This window comes from Hemibagrus wyckioides, linkage group LG22 (genome assembly GCF_019097595.1).
Source record: "Hemibagrus wyckioides isolate EC202008001 linkage group LG22, SWU_Hwy_1.0, whole genome shotgun sequence".
NCBI lineage: Eukaryota > Metazoa > Chordata > Actinopteri > Siluriformes > Bagridae > Hemibagrus > Hemibagrus wyckioides.
In genome coordinates this window covers 19360126-19379386 of record NC_080731.1, presented here as the reverse complement: position 1 = coordinate 19379386, position 19261 = coordinate 19360126, and the positions used below count along the sequence as shown (strand labels likewise).

The window sequence follows — 19261 nt, the reverse complement described above, 5'->3', positions numbered from 1 at the left end:
CATCAGCTGACTTTATGTACACTTGGCATCCCTTAAATTTAAACCTGTTATTTCACCTGATAATATATCAAAATAAACAAAATAAAATCTTTTAAAACTGAGAAAAGGCTAAATCATCTAAACCAGGCTCAGCACTCAGTTAACTGACTAGTGACAATGAGATGAATAATAATAATAAGATACGCATGACTTGATCCTCTTTTGCTATTAAAAATAAATCGTCTTCCTTTAGAACTTACAAGGAAAATGAGATCATGTTCTTTGGTTCAAATATAATCCACAATAAGGAAGTGATGACTGACCAACAGTGTTGTATAAAGTACCCCAAAGCCATACTTGAGTAAAAGTACAGGTATTTTGTTAGAAAATGACTCCAGTAAAAGTTAAAGTCAACCATTATAATTCTACTTGAGTAAAAGTCTTAAAGTATCTGAAATAAACTGTACTTAAGTATCAAAAGTATTTTTTATGAACATACTCAAGTAAGGAAAGTAAAAGTAGAAGTAAATTAATAAAAAAGCAAGACTAATAATTTGGAGAATTATGAATTTTATTCTGTATTGCTTTCATTCTTAAACTTCTCAATAAGTGACCACCAAAACAATAAGACTTGCATGAAAGAAAGAAGAGGCCTTTAGAACTGTATTGTAATGAAGTGTACAGTATCAGTGTTTCCATACATGTGCACTTATAACTAAGGCCATGTCCACTCGAACCTGGGGATTTTTAAGAAGGGAGATTTTTCGTCCACATGCTAATGCAGTTTGAGGTCGTTGAAAACGGAGCTTTTGGAAAACTCCTTCCAAAGAGAAGATTTTCCAGAACTCCGTTTTCAGTGGTGTTGTGTGGACAGGGGGAACGGAGATTTTGATGAATTGACGTCATTGTCTGTGTGTCCGTCTCCTTGATTTGATATCAGCTCTGTTTATGAAGATATTTTGTACAATAGCAGACTTACATAAACTACTGACTGTGTTAACGTTGATTACTGGACTTATACACACACAGTTACTGCCACATTACGGTCATGAACAGAGGAGCCGGAATGTAATACGGAGCTCACTGCTGCTGCATACAGAACTCCAATAACACACACAGTGATGACGGTTTTGGACGAGACCCGGTCCGACTTCTACATTCTACAATAAAATTTCCGCATGTCAAGGGCATCGCTTTCCCACGATGCGCCATTGTTGTTAAACTACCGGAACCGGTAATGAAGTTTAGTCTAGGCTTCTGATTGGCTAGGCTCCTGACAGCACTTAACAGGGCTTCTGATTGGCTAGACATGCTCCTGGCAGCACTTAACAGGGCTTCTGATTGGCTAGACATGCTCCTGGCAGCACTTAACAGGGCTTCTGATTGGCTAGGCATGCTCCTGACAGCACTTAACAGGGCTTCTGATTGGCTAGGCATGCTCCTGGCAGCACTTAACAGGGCTTCTGATTGGCTAGGCATGCTCCTGACAGCACTTAACAGGGCTTCTGATTGGCTAGGCATGCTCCTGGCAGCACTTAACAGGGCTTCTGATTGGCTAGGCATGCTCCTGGCCTATGCTGCAAAAGTAAATCTACAGCACTTTCTCACACTCAGTCTTTGTCTTACATCTTACACTTTAGGACCAGCTGTGAGTCCTTCACCCAGACCCAGAGCACACCCAGGTTCACTCTCAGGAGTCACTTCACTAACAGACTCATTTCAGTGGCACAGAGCAAATGTGTGTCTCTATATGCTGCTTCATACTAAGAGAAAAACACAGAAATATGTGACGGCGTCTCGGTTGGACCTCAGCACTATATTTATTGCTGAATCCAGGCCATGCTGTTACAGAAAACTAATCCACTTCAGGCTGTAACAGTGACTCTGCTTCACCTTCACACTGTGGATTATATAACAGCATGACCTGAAGTGTGACACTTGAACACAATACAGCAGTTACTCACTATATTAAATCACTCTCACCTGCAGATGCCTGAGGAAAAGTCATCATGAGGAAGATCAGGACTTCCACAAGGACAGAACTGTGCTCCATTCCTGCAGAGATTCAACAGAATTGGAGAAAATGCTTTGGGTAGAAAGATTGTAGTCATTTTATTTGATTATAATAATCAAGAGAAGTTGTCTGGCTAGCAGTGCAGTATGGCTATGTATACACTGCACCCCCTGTTGAGCAAAAAACAGAGACACTCATAGCAGGTTGTTCACGTGAATGAAGCACAAGTCTGTGTGGAGGAGCTATAGGCTAAGCAGTTAACATTTTGGCTAGGTCATATGAAGAATTCACATTACCTCAGTTTTCAGTGCAACCCAAATCTTTGTCTGTTGCTTAGAATATCAAACTGGATTCAGACGATGTGTGACTTAACCATTCTCAACCACTAGTGTAACACCTACTGTTAGCATAAGCTGCCTAGTAGCTAATACAAACTAGCTGACCTAGTAGGTTTGCTCTTTAAAGAAGCTGGTCTCAAACATCAGAAATAAATGACAATGAACATGCTAGTAAGTTAGATATAAGCCACTTATTTTATGCTAACCTCTAAGAAACAGTGTCAACATTTTACATTTTAACCAAATTATTTCCTGACTCCTTTTTTAAACCATAATTGGATTCTAATTCCTGATTTTTTTTTTTACCATTCATTTTCTTCTCGCAGCATTATTGTGCATCGTCTGGTCACTTGTGCCTTTAATATGAAACTGGACACACACACACACACACACACACTAATTGTCCTGTTTGCACGCACGTCACTTTACATTACATTACATGTAAACAGATCCTGTTTACATGTGCCACTTTAATATTTGCACTCACTGTATACACTGTTCTTAGAGTCGGTCTATATGTTGTTTGTCTGCACTGTCTTGTCTTGTCATCCTGTGCACTTCTGTTGTATGTCTAGTTTATTTATTGCACCTTAAGTATAGTTTAGTTTTATCTCTATGTTTAGCTCTATTTTTTTCCGCGTCACTGTACTTTGTCTGTCTTTACATGCACCTCTGGTCTAGGAGGAACGTTGTTTCACTTCACTGTGTACTGCATCAGCTATATATGGTTGAAGTGACAATAAAGCTTCTTTGACTTTGACTTTGACTTGAGCGTCCCCAGAAGCAAGAGAATGACAGCACAACTCTTTAATCTGGGCCACACATTGTGTCAAAGCCAATTGCTCCTTCATTTTGACTTTGTTGACATGTCTACAAAGTTTTTTTCTTTCCTGTTCAGAGTTTGCTGAGTTGTTTTAGCTAATCAGGTGTAAGTGGTTTGCCAAGAAGCTCGAAAAGCTAAGATTAACCCTTTGACCCATCATGGGTCCATCATGGGTGACCTAACTGAGTTTTCTGTTTCTTTGCAAGAAATTAATTTCATCATTTAGTATTCCAGGTATTCCTCAGTTAACTTGTTTTTTATCATCAAAAATCCTTATTTTAATATTCCCTTTCATTTTTTTCACATTTTGTATCACTACCCATCTTACTCACAACATGGGTCTAAAATGACTCATGTTCATTCCCTGTGTTATTTTAATTATGGCTGAGTGTTTCTTTGCTGAACTGCTCTCGCCACGGCCCACACAGCCTGAGCTTCGATGCCAGTTTTGAGGGCAGTGTTCCCCGTATGGCTCATCTCGATTCGAGGTGACATCCCGTGGGCGGTGCGCTTTTTTTTTATGAGGATACCTCAAGGCAGAGGTTTTAAAACATCGCCCCACAAACCTGCTTCAGCTGAAGAATGTTATTCGGCAGGAAGTTCCAGTGGACATGGGGGAACGTGTTGAGGGAAACGTCAGAAATCAGTTGCATCAGTGCATAGAGAACAGTGACCACCAACATCAAGATATTTTGTTTAAAATATGATACGTATATACAACATAATTTGAAATTTGAAATTATGTTCTTTCATTATCAAAAAATAAATTTTGTTTATCAGCAACAATTTTTCTTTCATTCACCTTCAAAAAAAGGAAGTTTTTGCTCCCCACCTTGTACAAGGTTTTATTTGCAATCAGCGCTGGTTACAAGAATTGAGCTGCTCACAAATGAACATCCCAACAACCTCTGAAATAATAATCACAAAACATAGCCTTTTATTCTTTTCTCTTATCTTTTCTTAATATTCAAACCAAACCCTCTTCACTGAGAGAATCCCACCTATCTTATTTTTCTTAGAATTTCAGGTTCTTTTGGACACCATTATCTCTTAATTTATAACTCTTTCACATTTCACATTTTCAGTAAATGTTATCAATGTAATCTTCAGCTATACAGTAAATACACGTAAAAATAAAAGTTGAAAAAGTTGAAAAAAGTTTTTCCAGTTGATCACAGTTTTCTTTTTTCTGGCCTGCAAAAATTACAGGTTGAAGACATACTGCTAAAGGAAAGTAATGAACAGGAACTGTGTTTCATCACACAACCTTGCTGCTGCTTATTTTCCCATAACAGCACATGCCTAAGTGTTTTAATCTTCATATTTCACACATATGTATTTCCACAGTAATAACTCAGTCTGAGTGAAAAAGAACCAAATACAGAAATGAAATAAAATATTTACTACTTAGAATGGCAGAATTAAAAAATATTTATTGACAAGACTATAAATGAAATGTACTTCATGTGACAGAGAGATAACGATTTTCACACAATTGCAGCATTAGTCATTGACACAAGAAGCAGTTTAATTGCCAGAGTTTTTAAAAAGCTATTATTTTCTCATTTTCTTAAAATACAGATTCTACCTAAAGATTTTATTATAAAAAAAATATAAAAAATAAAAACCCAGAAGCAATTCTGAAATAATACTATATTCTCTTAATGTGGTGTTCGACATGTTCTAAATCCTCTAGCTGCAGAACATCGGAAACATCTGTTTCAGGGTTAATAATCATTTATAAACAGTGTGTGACATGATACAGACACATTACCCCGACTCTGCTGCCTCACTGACTGACAAAGGAATACACAACATAGGAACAATCCATTTCATCATCATCATCATTTCCTCTCCTCTTCAGGATCTGTAGAGCAGAACAGAGCATCACTCAGTTAAACTGGTTATTATCATCTATTAAATTATCTTTTTGTTTCATTCGTGTGGCATAAATCACTTTTTATATCATTTATAAGATATTTATTTTATTGTCATTAGCCTGCTAGATCAACTCAATAAACTTCAGACTTGATTTGTCTTGGGGATTATATCTGTTATATCTGTTAAATAAACCTGTAGTGAGGAGGTTCAGGGAATCGAGTCATTTCTAAAGAGATTTTACACAGCCACTTCATTTTAAATAGATCCACTACACTGTATATAGAACAGAAATCTAAAATTAAAGAACTCTATAATAGAGAAGTACTCTCTGTATTATAGAGATATACGTCTGTATTATAGACTTATAATTCAGAAACTACTTCACTATTATAGAGTTATAATTCTGTATTATAGAATTATACTGCTGTATTATAGAGATATACTTCTGTATTATAGAATTATACTACTGTATTATAGTTATACTTCTGTATTAGAGCTATACTTCTGTATTGTAGAATTAAATGCCTGTATTAAAGAATTTTATGCCTGTATTACTTCTGTATTATAGAATTTTACTTCTGTTTTGTCGAATTATAAAGTTCTCTGAATCCATTTCTATTCTACATACAGTATAGTGGATGTATTTAGACTTAGAAAGTATAAAATTCTCCACCAGCTCAGGGAACACAATAATGCCTGTAATAATTTTTGTTTAAAAATGAAATCTGTGTTAATAAATAAATCTCTAGGTTTTCTGTATCTACTGCATTTTGCTTTGTAATATTAGAGTTACCTGATTAACTTCTTCATTTAGACCTAAAACAAAACCAAGAGAACATTATTATTATTATTATTATTATTATTATTATTATTATTATTATTATTATTATTAAAATCTTTACTTCTGGATCTTATTTCCTGCTGTATGATGAGAATCAGGACAATGAGAAAGATCACAAAACCAAACCCCACAAGCAGTGTGAAGAACACAAAAGAAAAGTCTAATCCTGGGAGAAAACATTAAAGAACATGTTTTAATCATTAAATCTACACTGTACAGAAGTGTAGATTTTAATTGTTTGTGTCAAGAATAACAACAACTTTTCATTCCCCTGGTAATTCAATTATTATTTTAATTATCTAATTAGTCATTTCAACTTTTACTGAAACTCTTCACTCTATAAATTTACCTTTCACTTAAATAATTCGATAGTTGAATAGTTCACTTTAATCTTTCTTGAATTTATACTTTAATTGCTGTAATCAGAATAAATGCAGGGTTTCCTGTACATTTCTAATAACATTTGACCATATAGTAAAGTCTGGTTTATCTGTGTGTGTGTGTGTGTGTGTGTGTGTGTATGTGTGTGTGTGTGTGTGTGTGTGTGTGTGTGTGTGCACGTGCATGTGTGTGTCTGCGTGTGAGTGTGTGTGTGTGTGTGTGTGTGTGTGCGTGTGTGTTAGGTTTCTGTGGGGTAATGCTTGGATGTCTCTATAGCCATCTAGATGGCTGTACAGCTGCTTTGTAAACTGAATTGAACTGAAATTCCCACAACCACACTCGAAGTCTGGTGGAAAGTCTTCCCAGCAGAACAGCAGTGGGGAACAGCACTATATTAATGCCCATGGTTTAGAAATAAACAAGCTGATGGGTCTAATCATCAGGTGTCCAGGGACTTTTGGACAAATAGTGCATTAATCTGCTGTCCACTTGAACGTCTAACTGGAACTACAGTACATTAAAACCTTTATATTAAATCTTTATTATCTGCTGCATCAGTAAATCTGTATTCACTGTAAATCTGTAGTGGATCAGGACCTTTTGGTACTTCTAGCACTAACTCCTCCTTCAAGCTGCTGTGCTGAATCACGCAGGTGTAGGTGTGTTTCTGCAGATCCTCAGCTGGGACTTTCAGAATGCTTCTCTTCTGGAAGCTTCCATCCTGGTTGGGTAACGTCTCTCTGAGCTCCACGTCCTCGTTCACGTCCTCTCCGTCCTTCCTCCAGGAGATCATCACCTCTTTGGGGAAGAAACCTGTAGCGTGACACACCACCTCTGGAGAAGGCGAGTGTTTCTGGATCACTGATGCTGTAGGAGGATCTGCAGAGACACACAGAGACAGAAACATTAAAACTCTGTGTGCGATTCATTTAGATGTGTGTCAGACTTCCTTTCTAATGCAATGAGATTTTTGGCTATACAGATGTAAAAGAGTTCCTAGCTGTATTAAAGAAATGTCACATTAGCTAGAGTGCTGTTATCCTGAATATCATCATGTCTGTGATCCGCCTGAGGCCACAGGTAATCACAGTTGATAACCAGGTGAGATAAACACACAATTGTGAGTGTGATATTGCTTTTACACAATAATTAAATAAACAATAAATTAACATTGAGTTACTTTAGAAACATGAGCAAATATTTTGCTCATTTCTGCACTGCTAATATAAATAGATCCCAAAGAAACCACAGATGGATAGAGCATGGTTTGATTACAGAGTCTTAGTACTGAGGAGAAATGTAAAAGTGCATTCAAACATCTACACTTTGAGCTGGAAAGTGAGAGCAAAAGAGATGGAGAGAGTGAGAGAGAAAAGTGCAAGCAGCAAAATGAGGCCTGAAAACACAGAGGAGAAGATCAGACACTTTACCTTTCCTCTCCAGAGTCTCTCTGCCATAAGACACATACTTCTCTAACCAATCGATACAGGTGTTCTCCAGGTATCTCTTCAGGTTGCCAGTCATAACAGTATTATAATCCCACTTGTTCTTGGTGATCAGAGCTTGAGGTGTTGGAGCGATCCATGTGCGAGTTTTCAGATCAAAACTGATGAAATCTTCTCCATCATAACCGTACTGGCTGTATCCTCTAACAGTCCCATCATCATCTAGCTCACAGCCGTACATCAGCTGCACTGTGTGAACTCCTGCACACACACACACACACACACACACAGACCCAGAGGTGAGTGTGATGAGGTTCAGCTGAGCTCCGTCTCCTTCTACACTCTCCACTCAAACACCACACTTTACTCCTCAGTGAGTTCTTCATCATTCACACACTTAAATCTCATTTACACTCAATTTCTATTTCATGTTTTATGTAATTTATGTTTACTTTGTATTAATCTCTTTAGGTTTTGTGAGTGTTTACCTGTAGTTTGTGTGTGTGTGTGTTTTACCTCCAGTCTGATTAAAGCGCTGTATCGCTGTAGCCGTATTGATTTTAAAGGTCTCCTGAGAACCCTGTAGTTTTTGTGTCTCACTGTTCCAGTAATCTTCTCCCTCATTCTTCTGTATCCACTCGGTCTTTGGGATCATCTTCCTGATGTTACTGTCATAGTACACAATCTGTCCTCCATCCACCTGACCAATGGCAGTAAACTCTGGGAAATGTATTCCTGGTGTAACTGCAGTGTAGAAATACTGCAGAGAGTGTGTGACTGTAAAACAAAGAGCAGCTTTAAACTGATTTGATTAAAAAAAAATAAACTCCTGGAGCATTTTGTAACGTCATATGCAGAGCCAGAACACCAGAGGGCACCATCACCTGAATACTGACTTTCTGGCTATGGCTTTGTTCTTGCTCGGCTATATAAGCAGCACGCTGTCTGTTGTTAGCTGCGAAGTATTGTTCTCTCTTGCAGTTTACATACCAAGCCTTGCTATTTGCCTCTGATTGCTATTTTTGTGTATGATTCTTGCCTGTCCCTGTTTTCTACGTCTCTCGTTTCTCGGCTTTGTTTCGGTTTACTCTAGTGTTTGATTTCCCGGTTTTGACCCTTTTGCACTGCCACATCGATACTGATTCTAGCCTGCTGTCTTGTTTTAATAAAGATCTGCATTATGGATTCTGCTAAGCCTGCCTCCGGTGCATCCTTACAGAATACTTCACCTAGAGAGAATCCAGCGGATCTTAGTGCAACCATTGTTCGCCAAGGGCACATGATCCGGTACTACCAGGACCAGGTTGCGGAGTTAGAAGCCACCAACGCGCGGCTGCTACAACAACAAGTGCCGACCACAGCCTCAGCTCCCGTGCCACCTCCGCACAGAGAATTACCACGCTTTGCGCTGCCGGAGAAGTTTGATGGTGCCGCCGATCGATGTCGGGGTTTCCTGCGTCAAATGGACAACTTTTTCACTTTACAACCAGAAGCCTACGGCAGCGAAACCATAAGAAGCGCATTCATGCTGTCTCTTCTAACGGGTAAAGCACTGGATTGGGCGTCAGCAGTGTGGTAAAGTACTACTCGCTCCACACCACGCCGCTCTATGGAATACCACTGCCAGAGAGAGGAAGCCGCTGAGCCGATGCAACTGGGGAGGTCTCGTGTCTCAGAGGGGGAGCGTGAACACCGTTTCCAGCAGCAGCTGTGTTTCTACTGCGGACAACCAGGTCAACGGATCTTCCAGTGCCCCGAAAAGCGTACCACCTCCCAGGTAGAGGTTGTGAGACTGGTTTCTAAAGTTCTCTGCCAGTTAGCTTCTTGCATAAGGATTCTCGCTTTCTCGTCACAGCGCTGATTGATTCCGGAGCTGCAGTAAATCTGATTGACCGCAATCTAGTACGAGAACTCGGACTCATTACCATCCCATGTATCCCACCGCTAAGAGTCACCGCCATTGACGATCAACCTATTGGGAAGGGCCTACTAACTCATCACACATCTGTCATAGAAGTTCAGATTGGATTATTTCATCGAGAAAAACTAAGCTTCTTAGTCTTTACCTCCCCATCTAACCCCGTCGTCCTAGGCCTTCCCTGGCTCCAACTTCATAACCCAGATATCTCATGGAAGGATGGAGAACTATGTCTCCCTTTTGCATCGTGAACTGTTTTTTTCCGATAAGATGATCCGTCACTGCCTCTCCACCTCCATCGAAAGCCCAACGGCATCTCTCCAAATCACCCTCCCAAAAAAATACCAGGATTTCCAAGAGGTCTTTAGTAAAGAGAAGGCCGCCGAGTTACCCATGCATCAACCCTGGGATTGTGCTATTGACCTCCTTCCTAACACCACACCTCCAAAAAATCGCATTTATCCTTTATCTCTCCCCGAAAAACAAGCTATGGAGGAATATATCGAAGAAGCCTTAGCGGCTGGATACATTCGCCCCTCTACGTCACCAGCTGCTGCAGGATTCTTCTTTGTGGAAAAAAAGGACGGAGGTCTTTGACCCTGCATTGATTACAGAGGCCTGAATGCTATCACAGTTCCGTATCCCTATCCACTTCCTCTTGTGCCCGCCGCACTCGAACAGTTACGAGGAGCCAAGATCTTCACTAAGCTTGACCTGTGCACCGCATATAATCTTATCCGGATCAGAGAGGGTGACGAATGGAAGACAGCATTTCACACAACACATGGACACTATGAGTACATGGTCATGCCTTATGGACTTACGAACGCCCCGGCCATCTTCCAATCACTCATTAATGAAGTATTCCGAGATATGTTAAATAAATTTGTCATTGCATATATTGACGACATTCTTATTTACTCCACCAACTATGAACAACATATCTCTCATGTTTGTGCTGTCCTTCAACGCCTCACAGACCACAGCCTATATGTCAAACTAGAAAAGTGTGAGTTTCACTGTTCTTCGGTTGCTTTCCTAGGGTACTTAATCTCGCCCAAGGGAGTAGAAATGGATCAGAAGAAAGTATCCGCCATAACATCTTGGCCAGAACCCACGTCTATCAAAGGTTTACAACGCTTTCTCGGATTCGCAAACTTCTACAGGAGGTTCATCCGAAATTATAGTACTATTGCAAGCCCGTTAACTTCTCTGTTGAAAGGCAAACCCAAGAAATTGACATGGATGGATCAAGCCCGGACTGCGTTTCGGAGACTAAAAGTGAACTTCTCTTCCACTCCGATACTCTGCCACCCTAACCCTGAGCTACCGTTTGTAGTGGAGGTGGACGCATCAAGTAGTGGAATAGGTGCCGTGCTCTCCCAACGCCAGCCAGAGTCCAAGAAACTTCATCCCTGCGCCTTTTTCTCCCGTAAGCTCACGCCGGTGGAAAGAAACTACGACGTTGGGAACAGGGAACTGCTATCCATCAAAGCTGCCCTGGAAGAATGGAGACACTGGCTTGAGGGAGCCCGCCATCTGTTCCTGGTGCTGACAGATCATAGAAACCTGGCTTATCTCCGAGATGTTAAATGCCTCAACTGCCGCCAGGCTAGGTGGGTGCTATTCTTCACTAGATTCCAGTTTTCAGTTTCATATCGCCCAGGATCTAAGAACGGGAAAGCCAATGCTCTATCCAGAATCCACGAGACCCTAGAACCACCTGCCAGTCCTGAAACTATCCTCCCACCATCCGTCCGAATAGCCCCCGTGCAATGTGACCTAATGAGAGACATCGAACAAGCGCAGTCTACCGAAACTCCTCCCCCTACCATTCCTCCTACCAAAGTATACTTGCCCTCGAGTCTCCTCCAGCGAGTTTTACAGTGGATCCATGAGAGCCCGAGTTCCGGACATCCAGGCATCCATAGAACCATTCAGCTGGTGCAACAACGATTCTGGTGGCCATCCCTCAACCACGATGCAGAGGAATTTGTCCGTTCATGCTCGACTTGCGCTCAGTCCCGAACCAGTCGTCAGCTACCAGAAGGACTCCTAGAGCCACTGCCCATTCCTCATCGACCATGGTCTCACTTAGCAGTGGACTTCCTCACCGACCTCCCTGTCTCGCAAGGCTTCACTACAGTCATGGTAGTAATTGACAGGTTTTCCAAGTCATGTAAGCTAATCCCCATGAATGGTCTACCTACTGCCATGGAAACTGCTACCGCAATCTTCCAGGGAGTTTTTCGTCACTATGGCCTACCTGAGGACATTGTTTCTGATCGCGGCCCACAGTTCACCTCCCGTGTGTGGTCGGAGTTTTGTAAACGTCTAGGAATCAGTATCAGCCTCAGCTCTGGGTATCATCCTCAGTCTAATGGACAAGCAGAGAGACTTAATCAAGAGATTGGAAGATTTCTAAGAACTTACTGTAGCCGCGAACAGCACCGCTGGAGTGAGTCTCTCCCTTGGGCTGAGTATGCCCAAAACTCATTGCGCCACACCTCCACCGGCTTAACTTCTTTCCAGTGTGTGCTGGGCTACCAACCTCCCCTCTTCCCTTGGTCCGGGGAACCCTCAGATGTGCCCACGGTCAAGGACTGGTCCAGACGTAGCCAAGAGGTATGGGAGAGAGCTCATGCTCCAAAGGGTGATCCAACAACAGGAAATTCGCTCTAACCGTCGTCGGTGCCCTCATCCTGCTTGCCAAGTGGGGCAGAAAGTATGGCTCTCTACAAAAAATCTAAGACTGAAGCTCCCATGTCATAAGCTGAGCTTGGCCCGTTCCGAATCCTACACCAAGTGAACCCTGTTTCTTTCCGCCTCGAGCTTCCCCCCACATACCGCATTTCTCCCACCTTCCATGTCTCTTTACTGAAGCCCTTTCATGAACCTCAGACCTTCAGCCCCACTATCACCGAACCACCCCCTCCGTTGGACATCGATGGTTCTCTAGCTTATCAGGTACGCACGATTCTTGACTCTCGTCGTCGAGGTGGACACCTTCAATATCTGGTGGATTGGGAGGGGTACGGCCCGGAAGAACGCTACTGGGTCAATGCTCAGGACATTCTCGACCCCTCTCTCACGGAAGAATTCCACCTGAACTTCCCGAACCGACCTGCCCCGCGCCCGCATCGTCGAACACCTGGAGGTGTTCCTAGAGGAGGGGGTTCTGTAACGTCATATGCAGAGCCAGAACACCAGAGGGCACCATCACCCGAATACTGACTTTCTGGCTATGGCTTTGTTCTTGCTCGGCTATATAAGCAGCACGCTGTCTGTTGTTAGCTGCGAAGTATTGTTCTCTCTTGCAGTTTACATACCAAGCCTTGCTATTTGCCTCTGATTGCTATTTTCGTGTATGATTCTTGCCTGTCCCTGTTTTCTACGTCTCTCATTTCTCGGCTTTGTTTCGGTTTACTCTAGTGTTTGATTTCCCGGTTTTGACCCTTTTGCACTGCCACATCGATACTGATTCTAGCCTGCTGTCTTGTTTTAATAAAGATCTGCATTATGGATTCTGCTAAGCCTGCCTCCGGTGCATCCTTACACATTTCAACTACAAATCATGAGGAAATAAACTGCCAGCTGAACTGCTCTTTATATTGCTGAAGTTATTATCTGATTATTAATTCAATTCATCAACTCGGTTCTGTGTACGTAGAGTGATTTTAATACTAGTCACAGACAACAGGAAAGATTTATGGAAGTCTGCATGTAGATTAAGAACACTAATGAACAAACAAGTGACAGAGAAAAAGAGAAAAACACATGGTACATGGACTTGTACAGCAGACACTTCAGATAAAAACAATTTAAATATGGGCAATTGCTGATATGGTGCCAGACCTCTCTACTGCTCTGGGAAACCTTTCTGGCCTTCTCTATGCCCTAAACCTTTTCCTACCCTAAAGATCTCAGACTTTTGATAGCAGTCAGAATATGTTCATGGAGCTGAAGACTGGATGAACTCAGAAGGTGCTTTCTCTGAAAAACTGCTGCTGTAAGCAAAATTGAAACATTGTTCAGAGTTATTTATTTATTTATTATTTAGAAATTTAAATAGTTTATTGCTGGTTAAATGTGTAAAGGACGTGATATCATTAGTGTGAACATGGCTGAATTTCACTGCACACGTTTGCACATGACCATGATGGGTCTCATCAGCAAAAATGACGAGTCAGCATAGAGAGAGGCGGTGCAACAGCTAACAGCCTGGGGACAAGCCACCAACCTGTCACTGAACATCGACAACACTAAAAAGATGTCGACGGAGAGTGACAACTCTCTGCTAAACATTGATGGATTATCCGTGGAGATCCTCAGGAGCACCAAATTGATTGGTGTTCATCTGGTGGAGAACTTCACCTGGTCACTCAACACCAGCTCCATCAGCAAGAAAGCCCAGCAGCACACACACACACACTCAACTGTGAGAACTGAACTGTACCAAACTTTCAGTCTCAAACACTCATTTAATAAACCTCCATGTCTACAGCTCCACCCATATTAAAACAGTTTACATGCTGTTTTTTCTCATGCTGTCTTTGCACATTCACGCAATTGCTGTTTTCGCATGCTGCATTACTGCCACCAACTGCTGCTATTACAGAAGTGTATATATGTTTACAAGAACCCTCGTTGTTTACAATCTTCTTATTTTTGCACAATGTATTGTACATTATACAGAATGTACTTTTATGTATTTTGTGTCCTGGACTGTTTTGTATTGTCTGTTTGCACTTTCTTTTGTCTTGCCCTAGGTTGCACACGTTGCACTTTTGTGGCTAGGACGTACCCTAAGTCCTTAACTCTGCTTTGTTTTATGTCGCACTGGGGTCCTGGAGAAATGTTGTCTCATTTCACTGTGTACTGCGTCAGCTATATATGGTTGAAATGACAATGAAAGCTTCTCGGCTTGACTGGATTGCTCTGGCTTTCCTTTGGGTTATCATTTGGTCCAAAATGAACCAGGACTGCGCATCTGATACTGAATTCTGTTTCAAATAGAAATCTATAAAGTAACAAGTCCATGTTTGTCATATGTAAATAGGTTTAAAATATTTTTTTTCCTCTATAAAACTGCTTCTGTTTCTGTGACAAGAACATCTTTACTGGATGAATTTGACAATCAGCAGTTCCATGAATAAACATTTCCATTTTCGCTAAACAAAGTATCAGTCGTTGGTTTTGAGAGATCCTTTTGCATCTCAACTATCTGGTAAACTAGTCCTGATAACATGGTGGCAAAATGTAGCCTATTTTGAGAAAGTGCTGACTGACTTCAGAGCAGTGCTGCTTGCTCTCAGCAAAATTTACAGCATGACAGTGTTTCAAAGAAACCACGCAACCAGACCAGAAGCTAACTGAAAGAGGAAGTGTGTGTCTCCTTTCACCATCAGTTTGTACAAACATGTACACTGTAATGAAGAAAAAATTTTCAGTTTGCAAAATCTACAGCACTTTCTCACACTCTATGTCTTTGTCTTACATCTTACACTTTAGGACCAGCTGTGAGTCCTTCACCCAGACCCAGAGCACACCCAGGTTCACTCTCAGGAGTCACTTCACTAACAGACTCATTTCAGTGGCACAGAGCAAATGTGTGTCTCTATATGCTGCTTCATACTAAGAGAAAAACACAGAAATATGTGATGGCGTCTCGGTTGGACCTCAGCACTATATTTATTGCTGACTCCAGGCCATGCTGTTACAGAAAACTAATCCACTTCAGGCTGTAACAGTGACTCTGCTTCACCTTCACACTGTGGATTATATAACAGCATGACCTGAAGTGTGACACTTGAACACAATACAGCAGTTACTCACTATATTAAATCACTCTCACCTGCAGATGCCTGAGGAAAAGTCATCATGAGGAAGATCAGGACTTCCACAAGGACAGAACTGTGCTCCATTCCTGCAGAGATTCAACAGAAGATGTTAAGTGGCATTAAAATGGTTAAAAGAAAAACCCTTTTTAAACATATGCCTGTGTCCTGAAGTGTTGTGTCAGGATTCATTTGAGTTTATACTAATACTCAGGAGTAGTTTAAATGAACTACGCTCCAATAAGCTCTGCCCCAATTAGAACTAACTGATGGACAGGTGATGGATACATAGCATTGTTCATAAATCTCGCAATTTCAGCATAATGTTACAAATATTGAGGGTACATTGTAGAAAGGTCTACAGTGTTTGCATTTAGAGCTGGACTTTATATATGTAAACAATTTTATTTTGCTCAGATTCAGTACAGAAACAGTGAAGTCCTGATAACATGGTGGCAAAATGTAGCCTACTACAAATAAGTGATGACTGACTTCTGAAAACATCATACAACCAAACCAGAAACTAACCATAGAAGGGAAATGTGTGTCTCTATTTCCAACCTCAGTGTGAAAGCACAGGGGTGTAGATGATTTTTTTTTAGTTTGTAATATCTACAGCACTTCCCACACTCTATATCTTACAGGAGGACGCTTTAAGTTTGTACAGTTTCACACCAATTAGTCCATCAACTAATCACACAGAACACACAGCCGGGGTAAAAGAGATGACTAGGTACAGCTCTGTCCTTTAGCTTTGTTTGTGGCTCACATCTATAAAACACTGCAACCCAAAACACAGTATGTAAAGAGGAGTTTTACTCCAACACACATAGCACAGTATATAGTGAATAGATCAGGAGATAGCAGTACAGAGATACGCTTTTGAGCCGTCTGACACCAGCTTTCTGAAGGTCAAAAAATCCCCAAAATTCCTGAAAGTGGGTTTCTCGTATGTTGCAAATTAGCAACAATTCTGCCATTTTCTGTAACCAATTTTAATCTGAAAATAAAACAATCATGTTCTCTTTTTTTTTTCAAATGTGGAACAGATTTTAGACAGTGTAGATCTTACAATTAATCCTTCTAATAATTAAAGTGTTCAGTATTTTGTTTATTATAATTACATTCAAATACATTCTCCTTGTTAAAGAAACACAACTTTTCTTTTCTTGCGCCGTATATACGTGCACTCAGGTTTCTCTCTGAGCTCCATCACAGTCACATTTCATTCAGTACAATATACATGTTCAAAAATACCCTGCTGACTCAATACCACAGGAATTAACACATGATTCTCTTTTCTCAGCTTCGTAATCAATGTGAGGTGTGAAGTAAGAAGTTGTATAAATTACCTTTAAATGACAGAGTGAAGTGGAGACGCAGTGTTTGGTTTGTGGCTTGTTTCCTTTCTAGCTGTTGATTTATTATAAACCTTCAGCACGCCCCCTAGACACAGAAACGTCAGCTACAAAACCGCACCCTAACCCTGATCAGATATGGGCAAAAAAAAGTGGTTTAAACTTCTTAATATTTATTGTTCACTTCGATCCTGGCCATGAGTTTATGGGATTCTGGAAATAAATTGTAGTGTTGAATTTGTCTGATAGAAAACCACAGGACAAATACTTTCTAATGCTAATAAGAGCACAGAGATGAAATCAATTATAAGTCATAAATCAACTTCAGGAAGGTGCAACACAAAATACAAACCCTTATATTTACTCCTAACTTATTACAGTGGCTGTGATGTTCATGCTGTTCCACACACAGCCGCTAGATGGAGCCGCGAGCTCGTGCAGTGCTGCGGGAAGCGACTCGGTCAGGAAACACGTGTATTTGAAACCGCAGCATTTTACAGTTTGTTGTAATTGTTGTTAAAATGTAAAGGAGTTCTCAAAGTTTTTTTTTAAAGCTTATCTGATCTATCATCGGGTCATGCAACCACACACTATGGGCAATTTAGAGACATGTCTTTGGACTGTGGGAGGAAACCGGAGCACCCGGAGGAAACCCACCAAGCACAGGGAGAACATGCAAACTACACACACACACACACACACACACACAGTGAACAAGAGCGAGACTCGAACCCAGGACACTGGAGGTTAAATTAAAAACAAGCTGATGACATGGGTAAGTTATTTAATTGTAAGGAATATGATCTATTATCTGTATCTTTAATGTCTATTATATATAATAATACAATATGTTGTGCTTGAATATATAATCAGATTTATGTGAGTAATTAAAAGATTTTAATGAGTAGACAAAAATAAATATGTTCTTAATAATCCACTCTTACACCATGTGCTTTAATTTGGAATAAATTTGTCATTTCTTTTTAACTATAAATAACAAATTTAAGAAAATAAAAATTCCACCAAGCATTTGAAATATCCAAGCACATATGGGATTTAATTCAGTAAACACTTAAAAAAAAAAAAAAGTTTAGAGGTTGTGAAAGAAGGAACAAATAATAATAAATAAATTTTACAGTAAAGAGGTTGATTTATGCTACTTGTGCTGTGTGGCAGTGAACATGGTACAAAGCAGTGCAGAATCTGAGGAGTTGTAACTGTTGTGTTTGTGGGAGTGAAAAAACATCCCTACAACTACTTTTCCTCTCATTAATATCAATATCATTTCCTCAAACATTTTCCTCTCTGGATCTTCAGATTTACTTACACAAGTGTTTTCTCCGAATACAAACCCATCTGTCACTGGTGCTGTTACATGTGTATTGCTTCACTAATATCTTCATATGTAGCTGTTATGTAGTCAGAACTGCAACTGAAAATAACAATGAAGCAAAGAGAGAGAGAGAGAGAGAGAGAGAGACAGAGAGTGAGATCCTTCTCTGTATAATCTCTAAAATATGATTTAACACAGATTTTTCTTTCATATTAGACTGTAATAACTTGAAAACCATTTAGAGTAAGAACTTGTACTAAATATTTATAACTTGTACTAAATTTATTTATTTACTTTTATATATTATTATGGTGCATGTGGAGTTTTATGAAACAGATCTGAAACGTGAAAGACAGATGAGGTACAGACAGTTATTACAAAAACTGTACTGTTTATCTCATTATGAATGAAATAAACATCGCAAGACAGCATGTCAGATTAATGTCTAGACTGAAATCCAAATCTGGTTTTAAAGTTCAGTGTATAACCTGAGTAAGGTGGAGATGTCAGCTTGTTTTAGAGACAACAAAGCATCAGCAGTCATCCTGAATCTGGGATCATGTTCACATAGGTTGAGCGGCTGGCTGATGTCTGAGGTAGTCTTGTCACAGTTCCTGATTGCACTCTGCATTTTTAACTATTACATGATCACAAGATACCCAAATATCCTCTCTCTCTCTCTATCAAGCTACACTTGCTACTCCTTAACCGGTAGATTTCAAGATAGTGTCTGTGAGGTCGGCTGCCACCACAACTGCTCCAACCCCTTTTCTTTGTTTTTGTTTTTTAAGTTAACTTACAGTACATTCAAACCAGTAAATTCTTCACAATGGTGTGCATTACGTACAAAATATATACTCTTATTTCTATTGGTATACAAAGTACTCACAATTCGACGTTTTTATCCCTGGATCCCAGCTGGCTCAGTGAGGTCCTGAGGGAGAACAAAGGACGCGACCCGACGCGGCGCGGCGGCCCCGGGGGAAACGAGCCGGCGTCAGGAACAGACTGAGAGCCTGTGCACACCGCACACCTCTGCCTAGCATCCTGCTCGCTAACGTCCAGTTGCTGGAGAACAAGCTTGATGACCTCAGGGCGAGGGTAAAGTTCCAG

The 19261-nt window shown here is 40.5% G+C and overlaps 1 protein-coding gene across 2 annotated transcripts; it reads right to left on the bottom strand.

The window, feature by feature from the left end:
• Nucleotides 1-4548: 4548 nt before the first annotated feature.
• LOC131343401 (class I histocompatibility antigen, B alpha chain-like) lies at nucleotides 4549-16892 on the bottom strand. Of its 2 annotated transcripts, XM_058375068.1 has the most exons (8): nucleotides 16810-16892; nucleotides 15475-15546; nucleotides 8219-8479; nucleotides 7688-7963; nucleotides 6855-7136; nucleotides 5938-6042; nucleotides 5829-5851; nucleotides 4549-5021 (listed from the first exon to the last, which is right to left on the bottom strand). In XM_058375068.1, exons 2-8 carry the CDS (start codon nucleotides 15542-15544, stop codon nucleotides 4944-4946), a joined length of 1095 nt encoding a protein of 364 aa, XP_058231051.1. In that variant the 5' UTR covers nucleotides 15545-15546; nucleotides 16810-16892; the 3' UTR covers nucleotides 4549-4943. The 2 variants fall into 2 exon arrangements, with proteins under 2 accessions (XP_058231051.1, XP_058231052.1); XM_058375069.1 differs by lacking the exons at nucleotides 5829-5851; nucleotides 5938-6042.
• Between the last annotated feature and the right edge of the window lie 2369 nt (nucleotides 16893-19261).